General features: G+C 30.0%; 1 protein-coding gene across 1 annotated transcript; it reads right to left on the bottom strand.

Moving 5' to 3' along the window:
• Positions 1-1,003: 1,003 nt before the first annotated feature.
• Positions 1,004-4,449, bottom strand: LOC107795731 (protein PIN-LIKES 6). The gene is made up of 7 exons (XM_016618407.2): positions 4,297-4,449; positions 3,123-3,569; positions 2,640-2,719; positions 2,432-2,556; positions 2,064-2,185; positions 1,476-1,685; positions 1,004-1,190 (listed from the first exon to the last, which is right to left on the bottom strand). The coding sequence occupies exons 2-7, from the start codon at positions 3,315-3,317 to the stop codon at positions 1,083-1,085; spliced, it is 840 nt and encodes a 279-aa protein (XP_016473893.2). The 5' UTR covers positions 3,318-3,569; positions 4,297-4,449; the 3' UTR covers positions 1,004-1,082.
• Between the last annotated feature and the right edge of the window lie 10,568 nt (positions 4,450-15,017).

The raw sequence follows: 15,017 nt of genomic DNA, 5'->3' as shown, positions 1-15,017 counted from the left end.
TTAAAAATACTTCTTGAATCACTAAAATCTCAAAAACAACATTACTTGCTTGTCATATAAATTTTATTAGAATTCGCTAAAGATTCTAAATCATACTATATTAAAAGTAGGAATACCCCAAGTCAAAAGTTGATTTAAAATTTTACCCATTAAAATCTAAGTGACCACTTTGCCCTTCAATCAAACATTACTTTCAAAATATTTTTGTTTAAAAATGTAAATACACATTCTAATACAAATAATTAAGAAAATTAATTGAGGAAAACAAACGTAATAACCCTTCGTATTGTCAGCTTTTACACCCTTTTGATCTTCTCTATATTCTTATCTGTTTTGGCTTTTTTCCTACTTTTTGTTATTTTATCTTATTGTAAGAATAAATGTGTTAGTTCTTACTTCTTCACCCATTTCTATTCTAAATCACAATATAATTTCAAAAAATATTTAAATCTTATCCCGCTTTTAGTGCTTGCCGATCTGTTGTTTCATCGATCTCTTTAATTTCTTTATTTTTATCTATTTTGTTCATTATTTACTCAAATAATACCTCTCATTTTTTGTATGCTTATCATTTTGTTACTTAGATGCTGTTATGTATCTTGATATTAACCATTTATTATATACATAATTTCTTATTTAATTCGGTATTTGAGAAGATAATACTCATGGGAGAGTATTTTATTTTTGATAAGTAAAAATTACTTGAGTAAATCTCACAGCTAAATGGAGTTCTTAGTTGCCGCATTTTCATAAGTAACACATTAGCAAGTAGGGAAATCAGGAAAATCTCAAATAGCAACTCAGGAAAGCCGTAACGAATGCATTTGATTGCGAAGGAGTAAAAATCGATAGTTCAGGATAAGGTCATAGTTATTCTTATTCTTTTCATATCCTGGAAAAAGTATTTCCTACTGAAAAATAAAGCCTTCCCAAGAATAATACTACAGAATTGTCTCAATGCAACTTTGCACAGTAGAAAATAGAAAGTTTAAAGCATTTTGCAGGTGAAAGATGATTCATTGTATAGTTTATCAATGTTCAAATTTATAATATGGAGCACAAATATGATTGAAGAGAGCTCTTTATGTGGATCCATGCCAAGATATTGAACTTACAGAAGCTATAATAGGAGGTTGAATTATTTGCTTGAGCTTCAGTTTCTCATATAGAAAATTAAAGAACTCTTTAACCTGCAAGGAAAGTGATGAGCAGTCAAACACCAGTATAATCAAGATCATTAGCCAAACCCCATATTTAAAAGAATTCAAAATTATAGGTTCGTCAGCAAAGCATCACAAAACCAAGAGTTATAACAAGAGAAACTAATTCTGACACCACCGCAATAGTAAGCTTGACCCTAATGCCAAAGTTCTAACATTTTTTCCCTATCATATAAGGGATTACTATTTCTACTGATTGGCAACATTAAAACTATGGGTAAAGGGCCAAGGGAAAAATTAACGCATCTGTCTCACCTTTTCTTTCTTTGAACCACTTGAGTCAGCCGGTGCTACATCTGTTGTAAGTAATGGAACTTGCTCTGGTGAACTAGCTGTCAGATGGCTCTGCGAGCCATCTCTGTTAGGATTTTTGATAGGAAGATTTGCATCTTGAACGTCGAAAGTGCCTTCACGAGGAGGTTTGAGCATATTGAACACATAGGTGTAGAGAACAATTGCACCAACCTACACATATTTACCAAATAATACCATTACTCATCATGCATTTTAAAGTTTCATGTTTGATGCAAACTTCTATACTAGGTGCAGGGTTTCAATGCAAAAGCTGCGGTTTTATTTTTTAAGTCGGGGTGTGAGAGGGAGGGGTTTTTTAAAGAGAAAAACAAAATGGCAAAGAAATTTCCATTAGTTGGTTGCTTGGCAGTAAAATGGTCAACTTTCACGAGACATCCTTGCCTCGATCAGGGAGGAAATAAGGCAAAATTCAGAATTTAGAGTCAAGGAAATGCAAAAACAAGCAGTAGTGAAAAAACTTAGAAAGTGCCAAGAAAGACAAATTTCCAATAAAGGCATAGAAACCATCAATTCTGGGTTCATACATACCCACTGGCCAAATGAGATGTATGCATTTCCATCTCGCGAACATATCTCATAGTCACCAAAAGGATTTGATTTATCCCGACATAGTGCAGCTATCAGAACAAGTGGAACATTTCCAATATTCCCTGCGTAGAAATTAAAAGAGAATAATAAGCTAACAAATCAGGTCTTGAATTACACATGCCAAGACATTATATAGGATAGATAGTTACAAGCTGAAATGGAATATTTTCACTAAGTAGCAGTCAATTCCATACCACCAAAATAAAAAGAAATTAAAGATACAGGAAGTTGAGTCATTTAAAATATTCAAGAGACTACGAAAATAAGTGCTTGCTAACTATGAAACTAGCTTTAGATGGAGCACTTACCAATGCCTATTTGTACAACAGTAAACTTGAAATAAGGGTATGGTGGACGGACGATTGAAGCAACGATGCAACCTATAATAGAACCAGATATGGTGGCGATAACAATATTAACAGGGATGAACCACCTGATAAAATGAAGAAAACGTGAGTCGAAAATACTGTAGAATTGGGCATTGCATTACAAAATGACCACAAATATAATCCTTACCATTGAAGCAGTTTCTCATATGTGATGGCTTGTCCAAGTTGAGAGAATATCAAGCAGGGCAGTAAAAGTGAAAACACCAACTGCATCAAAACCATGTAATATTATCTATTAGAGATACAAAAAAGCTAAAACTTACCACTTTTACGATTATGGACTGCAGTAGGAATCAAAACAAGTGTCATCTCTCATATAACTTCATAACATCTATCGCAAAGATATTTGAGGACTCAATTGAGCTAGTCAAACTTCTCTATAACGACACTTCACTATAACGGCCAAATTTTCTTTGGAACTAATTTTCCATATCATGTTATAATATATGTTTTCGATAACGACACTTCACTATAGCAGCCAAAAAATATCCGGAACCAACTAGACTACTATAAAGAGGTTTGACTTTATTTCCACTTTCAAGAGTAAACATTCAGTTGAGCTAATTCCAAAAAAAGATTTAACGTAATGCTAGCATAAAAGAGTACTGACCCCGTTTAAGAGCTTCCGTCCATTAGCCGGAAGAATATTAACATACTTGGAGGCCATAAGAAATCCCAAGAAGCACATGGTAAAAACTTTTGCAATCGGTAAAACAGCAATCTTAATCGACCCGAGTAAAGACTCTCCTCCTCGTTGTGGTTCTGTTAGAACCTCCATAAGCAATCTTGGCACTCTATCCATCATTTCTATTCTACCTTATTAACTGCTTCCCTCAAAGACAAAACAATTTCCTGATCATCCAAAAAATCACTCCAAAAAAGCCGAAAATATTCCCTTTTCGGCCTTGAAGGTCCTGCTATTTTTTTCAAGAAACTATGCCAGATACAAAATAAACCCAAAATATTTGAGCTTTATCTAACTTCCAGTCCAAAAAACCAAGAAAGTTCAAATCATTGGCAGGTAGTGCTCAGTTGGTCCAACAGTTAAGCTCCCCTTCTGCAAAATTAAGTTTAAAAAAAGAGCTCCAATTATTATCAAATCCAAAATTCTATATAGTAGAAGGTAGTTGACAAAGCAACAAAATCCTACTAACAACTGCAACAATTCCAAAAGGTTACACATATGATGTGTGTGTTTGTGGGGGTATCACATAGTAGCGGACCCAGAATTTTGGGCAAGCGGGTTCAGTCGGAGAAGTCCATAACTAACATAAGCGGTATAAGCCGTATAAACGGGTTCAAAAATAATTTCTATACAAAATTTACCTTGCTTTAGCCATAATTTATACATATACACAGTATTATTTTTGGACGAAGCGGATTCAGTTGAACCCACTCCTCACCACTTGGGTCCGCCCCTGGTATCACAGGCTTAAAGGGGGTTTTCAGATTCAGAAAAAAAACCACCAAAAATTAAAACTTTAGACAAATTTGAGAAATCCCATAACATAAATTAAGATTTCAAGCGCCAAAAACAACTTTCCAACAATAAAAGATTCCTTTTTTTTTACAACAGGTACAAGAATATGGTAAGTTTTTAATCACAGAATTAAGAAACCTTCCAAAAAAAATAATTCAAAGCTTATGACAAAATGCAATCACACTTACACGTTAAGAATATGTGAATTATAAATCAACGTAATCAAATAAGAGCTTAGCAATTCAAACAGAATAAAAAGAATATAAAAACAGAGAAGTAGAAATCAAAAAAACAAACTACTAACCAATAAAAGGTCTCTCCACCCCACAAAGCTAATTAACGTTTCTTTGTATTTGGGTTTGTGTTTTGGTTTTTTATAAGCTAATGAAATAGAAGCCAAAGGGTAGAAGAAGAAGTATATTGCTCAGAATCCTAAAAGGTTTAAAAATGGGAGTTTGAGAAAAGAATTGCAATTTGTGTCATTTATACGTAAAAGAAGTATGACCCCACCAACCAACGTTGGCTTCTCCTCCGTTGGTTTCCTTTCCCATACAGAGTAAAAGCTATTTCACATGATCTTGGAAAGCTCCTCTTTCTTTGATTAATTGACATTTTTACCCCTACAAATATTTTTATGTACTATAGTGCCCCTATTTATTTGGACGTTTCTTCCGTACTCTAGTACTTTCAAAACCGGACACCTGGCTTCTATTTACAGGCTTTTTATCTTTCTTTTTTAGCTGCCAAATAACTTGTTTTTGTCTTTCCTTTTATATAGTACTCCCTTTCAATTTATGCCAAATTTGTTTGAAATATGTAGTTCTAATTATTTTCAAATTTAGAAAGAGATTTTTTTTTTGGAACAGACTAAAAAGGAAATAGGTTCACATAAATTGGAACGGAGGGATTACTTTTTTTCCCATAAAATGAGAGATGATATTCAAGTTAACCTTTTCTTCATTTTTTTTTAAAATAATTATGGTGTTCAAGTTAATTTGCACGCACTTTGATTAATTTTATGGGATATTTGCTATTTTTTACCAACATAAATATCGTTAAGTAACTTTATCAAATAAAATTTAGACGGATAAAATGACATAGTATTTTTGTTTCCATTGAGAAAAAAGTACTAAGATGAAGACTGTGAAAGGATGAGAGTCAATTCCAATAATACCACAAAAAAGATATTTTTTTCTTTTCAAAAAGAATAAACCTATTTAGTGGGGCACGAAATTTAAAAATGAATGAATTTTTTTTGAGCTTGTGATCTAAAATTATCCATAGATATTTGTGTGACTATAAATCATCTAATTAAGAATAAAATAAAAAGTTTAAAATTATATTCTTTTCAAATTAAAAAAAGGTCATCCGCTTTTAAACGGACTAAAAACGAAATATATATATATAGCCATAGCCACATAGAGTGAAGGGTGTTCAGTTGAATATCGTTCATCAAAAAATTATACTAAATATATAAGATATTATAATATGTATATACTTTTTTATAAAAATATATTAAACCTTAAACACAATTTGCAAAATTTGGCTCCGTCACTCGGTGGAGTATATTATTATACCAACAAGTGAGTTAGAATCCTGTTACACATGAGCTTATGTCACTCAACTATGATTCTTCGGCTAAAACAATTTGCAAATATCTGATCTGGTGATTACAGCTATTTTCTTCCGTCCATAATAAGTGATTAATTTATCTTTTTTATTGTGGTCCAAAAAAAATGTCTATTTATATAATCAAGAAAAAATTCAATTTATTTTTTCAAAATTACTCTTATGTACGTATCCCTAAAAAGTCATTTACTCCGAAGAGAAGTAAGTACTACTATAACTATGGTGCAATATTTAATGAAGGGTAGTTTAGTAACTAATTATTTTCATCTAGAATTTAGTATTTTCTTAATGAATATGCTAAAAATAAATTGGTCACTTATTGTGGATCGGAAGAAACAGTAAATAATTTTCTAGTTGTTCTTTCTTTCAAGCAACTTATAATTTCGCTTTTACATCTTAAATATGGAAGAGTATTTCCAAAAGACAGCTTATATTATTACGCGCAGTCAATAATTGAAAAGTGTTAAATCGATGAATAGTTGATTTTATCCTGAATTGACAGAAGCTCATGGCTTCTTTTCAATTAGTGGTGATTACACTGAAATATAGTGTTTGATTCGATTTTTAAGTTTTTTTTTTAATTCCTCTTACGGGTAATATACAGTAGTTGATGTGTCTTAAATATCAAAATAAATAATTGTTCTACGTAGAAATTAAGAAGAATTAAGAAGAGAGAGAAAGAGAGATTTATTCTGGATTCTTTTTTTGGGGGAGCGTTGATGTGTCTTTTTCTTTGTTTGATATTCCATTTCCTCCCCCTATTTTTTATATAGGCAATGTACAGATTTATTGCTTAATTAATTGAAGAAAAAGAGAGCTAGTACATAATATATTAATGATACTATAATTATGTAACGAGCGAAACATGGAGGCAACGTGGCAAGTTTCTGTTAGGCACATTTATTTGTACATTTTATTATGTATAAAAACTCAACATTTCAATCAGTAGTGGGTCAAAAGAAGAATAATGATGCCATAACAGAGATATTTCATATAGAGCGCATTTGGACATAAGAATTATAAAATTTCGAAAAAAGTAAAATAATATAAATATTTTAAATAAAAATAATATTTAAAAATTAGAGTTGTGTTTGAACGTATATATAAATTTGGGTTGTTTTGAATTTTTGTAAGTAATCTAAAGTGAACTTTTTAAAAAATAGTTTTTTAGAGTTTAAAATAAAAATAAAAAATTTCATGATCAAACAATGATTTCGAAAGAAAGGAATAGTTTTTCAAAAAAAGAATCTTTTTCTATGGCCAAAGGGGCCCATAGCTTGGAATAAGAGAAAATATGTGATAAGAAAAAAAAGGGAGAAATTAAAAAATAATCAAATTTACAGGTGGTCATTCAAAAATAGCCACAATTTTAAAAGTAATCGAAATTTAACCACTTTTCATGTAAAAATAAATCTTAACGAAAATACTGTTCAAAATCTAAAAAAATACTTCAGCATAATATACTGGAGCTCCAGTATAATATACCGGTCCAACATAATATACTGAAGTTTGGAGCACTAGTGCTCCAGTCTCCAGTATATTATACTGGAGCCAACAAAGTATATTGGTCCAGCATAATATGCTGGAAGTTCATACAGAAGTGCACCGAACTCCAGTATATTATGCTGGACCGGTCTCTGTTGCAGCAAAATAATGGTTATTTTTAATGACTTGGCAAACGCTGGCTATTTTTGAATGACCAGTCCGAAAACTGGCTAGACCGTGCTATTTTAACAAAAAAAAGATGCCTAAAAAGAGATACCATAAATAATAATAATAATAATAATAATAATAATAATAATAATAATAATAATAATAATAATAATAATAATAATAATAATCCTAAATTCTCTATTTAGGAATAGAACTATACTTCCTCCGGTCCATTTATTTGATATGTTTGTCAAAAATAATTATTCCAATATATATACTAATATTAATGAATTTCTTCAATTTTACTCTTCGCATTAAAGAAGTATATTTATTAGAGAATTTAATGTGCTGAAAGATCAAAGCATAAATTAATCCAATAACATTTATTATTAATATTATTTTATAAAGATGTGCAAATAAAAATATGACAAGTAACATAAAAGAAACTCATTTCATCAAGCCACTCCAGGTCTCTTCAACGATTTTTTGGTTTTATGATTTGGTGTGATTAATATATTCGAGAAAAAATCTACTTTTTACGTTTGTTTGTATAGAATTCATAGGATACTCTTTTTGTGATATTATGCTCTTAATAAAATATGACAAAATAATATTTATTACACTTGTACAAGAGAAGATTTGACATACAAATTTATCCCCACTTTAATTTGTCATATATAGACCAAATACAGAAACAGATCCAATGCTAGAACTAGTTTTGTCACTTCACACATTTAAACAAAAGAAATGTTAACATGCACAATTTATTTTTAAAAGAACTGTTAGAAAAATAAACAAAAACTAATTAATACCAATGCCAGAATTTCTCTTACATTAACAGCTTGTTTGGATGGTTGTTACATATCGTTTCATAATATATTGTACTATTGTATTGTCTTGTACTGTGTTGTTTGATGAATACAATGTTTGGATAAATTGTGCCGTTTGCCGTCATTTCATGATATCATGTACCAGCAATATGAAGAATAAACTTGCAATATTATAAAAAAAAAAGTATGATACGAGGTAAAATTACTATATAAAAAGATATGATAAATGATAAAATAAAATTATTGTTATTGAGATAAAGGACAACCGCACATCAAAAGGAAGAAAGAAAAAAAAGGGGGGGGGGGGGACAAGCAAATTTGAGAAATTTCAATTTATCAATAATCAAGTCATAATTACAATAAAACCACCATTAACAAAGGGATTAGCTCATAAAATAAGAAAAGATTCTGCTCTTTTTGGGGACAATGACATAAACACATGTAATTAACGCTTAATTAACATAAAAGAGAAATATAATTAGTGTGTTATTGATATGCAGATCTGTTGGAATGTGATTGTGATTTGATATTTTTGTTTTTGGTTAAAGGGAAATTTTTATTAATAATAACACTAATATTACAGGTGATCTGTTATAACCTACTACTACTGCACTTCCTCCAACTCAATTTTATATATCTTGACTTTCCTTTTAATTATTCATTAAAAAGATTGTTAAATATTTATATTTTTGTATGGTTTTTTCTTTCGACAGAGAAATAAAGCAAAATAAAAAATAAAATAAAAGTAGTTCAAAATCAAGCGAGAGAACTAAACCCCAACAATGTCTCTGGCAACATGCAAAGAAATGCTAAGGCACAAGCGTCTGTCATTCAAATCGAAACTCTTGAGCAAATATCAAATATTTGAAGGGTACTTTTCATATTTTATTGCAGGTTTAGAGCCCGTTTGGCCTTTTTTTTTTTTTTTCGCAATTAATGTGGCCATAAAATTTTTAATTTTTATTTGAAAATGAATTTTTGAATTTTTCGATAATTTGAAAAATTCCAAAAAGCTGTTTTTCAAAATTTTCACTTTAGATCACTCACGAAAATTCAAAAACAACATAAATTGTATTCATCCATACACAACTCCAATTTTCAAAATACTATTTGTACTTGAATTTTTTTCCCACTTTTTTCCGGAGTTTACTTTTCTTATATCCAAACGCCCACTTAGTTTAACATTGCAAGATTTAATCAGCGTTTGTTCATAAAATTTCCAATTTTCATTTGAAGATGCATTTTGAAAATTCCGAAAATTTGAAAAACTTCAAAAAGTTGTTTTTCAAAATTTTCACTCAAATCACTCATAAAACTTCAAAAACAATCCAAAACTATATTCATGTCCGAACACAACTCTAAATTTCAAGTACCATTTTCACTTGAAATTTTTTTCACCCTGTTTTGAAATTTTACAATTCTTATGTCCAAACGCCTACTTAAAGTCACTTATATTTTTTTAAATTTAGTATTTGGTGAAACTGACACACAAAATGAAAGAGTTAGAAATTAGAATAGTAGGAGCTGGAATATTTATTGCATATATATATATATATGTGTGTGTTTGTGTGGAGGACCATCTATAGCTCCATGTGAAGTGCAGTAACTGACAGTAAATAGGCTAGCTAATCCGCAGCACTATATATATATATATATATATATATATATATATATCAGCATTCTCCTTTAACTATCAATTTCATGATATATTGCCGTGATCGATCTGTATATTTTGATTGAAACAAGTTGAAAGCTACTCTTTCTTTTTTTGGACAGACGATCTTGTCCAACTATCCTAGCGAGCAGGTCCAACGGAGTCAACTAAATTCAATATTATTCACGCGGAGCATAATACATGTATAAAAATTTTTATCCACACAAAACTGATTTTTGAATTCATAATTACCAGAGTACAATGAATCCAATGGTGAAATTAGCATATATATATACTCATTAAATTTAAATTTTGGATTTGCATTTGCTAGGAAGTTTCTTTATCGAAGGTGTATCAAAAACAACCTCTCTACCTCCATCAGGTGCGGTAAAGTTTGTATACACACTACCCTCCTGGATCCCACCTATGGAAATACACTGAGTATATTGTTGTTGTTATTGTATTGATAACGAGTTTTGGCAGATTAATTCTTAAATTCAGAAGATGAATTTGGTTAGTTTTGCTAGTTAGTGTACTCCCTCTGTTTCGCTTATCGAGAGTTAATTTATCAAAACTTTGAAGCTAAATTAAATTAGTTCAACTTAGTATTTTAAAATTAAAATTTAAATATACAAAAACTACACGAAAAGTACTATAAGTTATAATTTTTCTCATGTCAATATAATTGAAAAATATATTTTAAAATGTTGATCAAACTTCACGCAGTTTGATTCTCGATAAACAAAATGTGTCATCTAAATTGAAACAAAGGAAGTAGTAATTTAATCTAGTTTTACTCTAATTAAAGCCCCCAACCAAAACAAATACTCTCTCCGTTTCAATTTATGTGAACCTATTTCTTTCTTGGTCCGTGTCAAAAAGAATGACCCCTTTCCTTATTTGGAAATAATTTACCTTTATGCAATGATTTATAGCCGTACAAAATATATGTGCCTCATTTTACGCCACAAGTTTAAAAATATTCTCTCTTTTCTTAAATTCCGTGCCCAGTCAAATGAGTTCACATAAATTGAAACGGAGGGAGTAATGCAAACTCCTATACCAGATCCAAGAGAATAGAATTATATGACAAGTCATAGAAACAAACAAAGCCAAGACATGTGCAAATTACAGGACAAATGGATCACAAAAGATACTGTGGATTTGATAAGTAAATAACATGTGCACACATTTATCAAATAAGTATAAGCAAGATTTTGGGGGTATAGATTTAACTTGTATTTGACTATTAAGTTTGCTGCTGTTATTGTTTATATATGTAAAGCCACATTTAGAGCAATACAATTAGAATTTTTACTTTTTTATAATCTACAAATCTTATAGAAAGCAACATAAGGAAATAAAAATTTCAGATTAATTAAGTTATTCCTTGTGATAAAAATGACTAGTTACGATTAGCCCGGGTTGTGTCTGGGCCCAACAACCATAGTCAAAGGCAATTTTTTTATGTGGCGCTCAATTTTGCGTCCCCCGTTAAATTTATATCCACTTTTTAGAAAAAGTTTAACTGATACCCAAGCTTTAGATAACTTCAGATACATACATTTTTCTCTTTTCTTTAATGTTGTTTTCTTCTTCTTTATACTTAGCTTCTTCTTCTTCTTTTTTTTTTAGTTGCAAAGCGGGTTTGTTAAATTTATTGTTGCTTCGACAATTTGACGATCGAGATTTGTTATTTTTGAAAGTTGTGTTTCAAATTTGAGATCATTTAAGGTAGATTTAGGCATTGAATCATGTATTGGATTGTTGAAAATCGAAAAACAAGTTTATGTTTCACTTTAAGATTCGTAATATGAAGTTGCATTCAATAGATTGAACTACTTTAGAATCGAGTTTCTGAAGTTACATTTGAAAGATAGAAGAACTTCATATTTGATTTCTGAAGTTGCATTAAAGAGATTGAACTACTTCAGATCCGAGTGGATAATTGACCGAAACTTCAAATAATATTTATTAATATTTTCATATGTTGCATATATGGAATTCCCATTAATTAATGACCATTCTCTATACACAACATTAAGAATGAAAGCTCTCAATAATATAATCAAACCTTATCACAAACTCATAAATATTGCTAATATTTAGTTTGTATTTTTGTCTCATTTTATTTAACTTAATATAGATTAGAAGGTAAAATAATTTTGGCCTAATACATACTTTGCCCCATTAACTTGTATGCAAATTCCTTTGACACATCGCAGTTTTACATGTAATATTCTCACCAATCCATTTTCAATCAAATTAATTTTATTGGAGAAGAACTTATAATGAATGACTGTTATATGATGATGTTGTTTTAGAGAGGCCTGATTGTATATTATTGTTGCATTTATTGATTGAAGGGGTTATACTCTATATTCACCGGACAAATCCACCTCCCAAACAATGGGTTCGACTTACATACAGTCACATACCCTTCGATTATACCAACTTGAATACATTCATATGAAAATATGAATACAATCCATTTTCAATCAAATTAATTTTACTGGTAAGGTAGTTTCTCTGCAATTCAAAGAAGTTAGTTTTGTTTTATAAATTTTTAAAAATCTTCAAATACAATTAAAATAACTTATCTTTCGCAATATTAACTAAGATCTATGTTGGACCCCAACTATTTGGTATATCGTTTGTTTTAAGTTGGCTAAACATTTTTTTTCCTGTTAAAAATTAAAGAGGTATAGATAGAAATCAATTTCAGTTCATGTATTAAATGAGAATTATTTGGAAGAATACAATGATATTGTGTTTTGACATAGTCAGATTATTGTGGTCTCTTGAATTTCTTATTGACGGATAATAAATATGGGATCTCGTGAATTTGTTATTCATGAATAATAATAACTAATCAATCAAGTAAAAAAATTAATTAATACTAACAAAATTGCAATACTCGTTGCTACCAAAGTCAAAACCTTGGTAGAAGCTATTAAAGCCAGTAGCCACGATAAAATTGAAGGAAAAAACATAACTATAATGCATTGGTAAAAGGCTACAACTGTAGTTGAAGAGCTGTGTGTGAAGATTTTGGATTGGACTATGATACTTTCGAGAGAAAGGAAAATTTGAGTGGGCCCATATTTTTTGAGAATTACGGCTAAAATGAAAAGTTCTTTCTTTACAAGAATTAACATGAAATGCCAAGGCATGCATGACCATGAGACAGACACCTTACTGTCTCTTCTTATATAAGAGAAATAATCACCTCTCACTTATCGAATGTTAAAACAAACTTTTTTTGTAATAAAAAATACTTATATTTAATACTAATATGCATCATAACAAGATCCCGGGTCACGGTGGACCTATAGTTCACATGAGGTAGAGTCAGAGGCGGATCCAGAATTTAATGTTTAAGGGTTTCTGCAACGAATTCGAGTAAATTTTCAATATTAACTGGATTCATATTCAAATATTTATAGATATTTAGTGAATTTTTCAAACACATTTACATAATTAGTGGGATTTCACTGGATTGTTGTTGTTATTGTATTTACATTGTTTGAACAAAAACTACCGAATTCATGTGAATCCGTAGGTCGTAATGTGAATCCGTCCCTCAGCAGAGTCATAACCTAGATTATTATTATATGCCAAAATAGTTCTAAAAAAAGTAGTTCATGATTTTGTCTATCATATAAACACCCATGACAAAAATAGGAGGAACTATTACATAAATAACATTAGCCAAAAACTTCTTTTTCGCTCCTTTTTTTGAGTAGCTCTGCCACCTTATTTTGCTCCCTGAAACTATGTGTGACACTATATATTTGAATGTATATATTCTCATAACATAAAATCAGCAAAAAGTGTAGAATTCTCACACAAATTCTAAATTAACTAATAAAGTATATGCTCAAGAGAATAATCATTTTTTTGGTTGAACATATATTAGCTAATTCAATTATTAAAGTAATTTTCCATCTATACATCTCATAATTTTTTTTTGTCGCTTGAGTTGACGTTATGCACATTTGCCAGTAATAATTTTGGCATGGCATACACATGCATTTACTAGAAATCATGTGACACGATCTTAGGACATTTGAAAAAGAAAAAAATCATAGAGTGCATAGCGGACTCCGGATTTCAGTCTTATGGGTTCTGAATTTTGGAACCACGACTTCAAGTGTTAATGACTGGGTTCTAGGTTTAATATTTATACATATTTCATGAATTAAAGCACTATTTGCGCAAAAACTATTGAGTTCGGCCGAACTCCTAGGTCGGCTTGTGCCTCCATAGAGTACACTACTTGACAAAAATGTTTATACGAATAATAAAGATAGGAAAATGATTTTCCTTGTGGTATTGCGTGCAGAGATACAAAACCAAATACGTAAGTGTTATGCAGAGGTGAAAGGTACCCTTTTGGATGTAGTTGCAGAGAAAATGGAAGTTTCAACGAAAGATCAAAGGAATTAAGTCCAAAAATCCTTCGATATGGGGAGAGAAATTTCAAGGAAAGTTCAAAAGCCTTTGGTCTAATAAGCGTGTTATTAAGGTTAAAATAATAAGTTTAAAATTAAAGTATATTTAAATATAAAAGAGTGTCATTTTTGTGAGATAAATTTAAAAGAAAAATGTGTTGTATAAATGGAACGAAAAGAATATATCATAGCTTTCCCTCATGTCTAAATTATTGGAAATTTGGAATGCTCAAAGAACGATAAATACTTACTCGCACGCATCAGATGTTTACATCAATCCAATAATTACATGACACATTTATTCACAAACATGATAATATCACTAAATCATAAGTAATTATACATTTCTCACTTTAATTTATCTCTTTTTTTTAAAAAAAAATTGACACTATTTTCTTACTAGTTTGTTTCAAAAAAATTGTCACCTTTCAATATTTTCTTAATAGGAAGTATTTTTAGTCATACAAATGCTATGACAGGTTTCGGACTACAGTTTCAAAAGTTTACAGTCACACAAACACTATGACGTATTTAAGACCGTATATACAATCTTTTTTAAAACGAAGAGCGTATATAATTATAATAAATTAGTATAGTTTAGTATTCCCTCCGTCTCATATTAATAATCGTGGTTACTAAAAATAGTTGTCTCAAATTATTTGTTATTTTAGAAGTTTAAGACAAAACTGATTGATTTTTTTTTTCTTTTTTACCCTTAGTAATAATTGTTCTTGAAGATGGAGATAACACATAAATAAGATAAATATCCAATAAAGAGAGATTATATCTTAAAACATAAATAATT

The sequence above is a fragment of the Nicotiana tabacum genome, chromosome 5 (assembly GCF_000715075.1).
Source record: "Nicotiana tabacum cultivar K326 chromosome 5, ASM71507v2, whole genome shotgun sequence".
In the NCBI taxonomy this organism is placed as follows: Eukaryota; Viridiplantae; Streptophyta; class Magnoliopsida; order Solanales; family Solanaceae; genus Nicotiana; species Nicotiana tabacum.
Note: the sequence above shows the minus strand (reverse complement) of the source record. Positions and strands in the feature narration are given on the sequence as shown.

Excerpts from the sequence above, each read along its gene's own strand:
- LOC107795731 (XM_016618407.2), bottom strand. The coding sequence starts at position 3,317 with ATGATGGATAGAGTGCCAAGATTGCTTATGGAGGTTCTAACAGAACCA. Across the intron at positions 2,186-2,431 it reads TGTTGTACAAATAGGCATTG|GGAATATTGGAAATGTTCCA; the intron begins GTAAGTGCTCCA and ends ATTTCTACGCAG. Across the intron at positions 1,191-1,475 it reads GTGGTTCAAAGAAAGAAAAG|GTTAAAGAGTTCTTTAATTT; the intron begins GTGAGACAGATG and ends CTTTCCTTGCAG.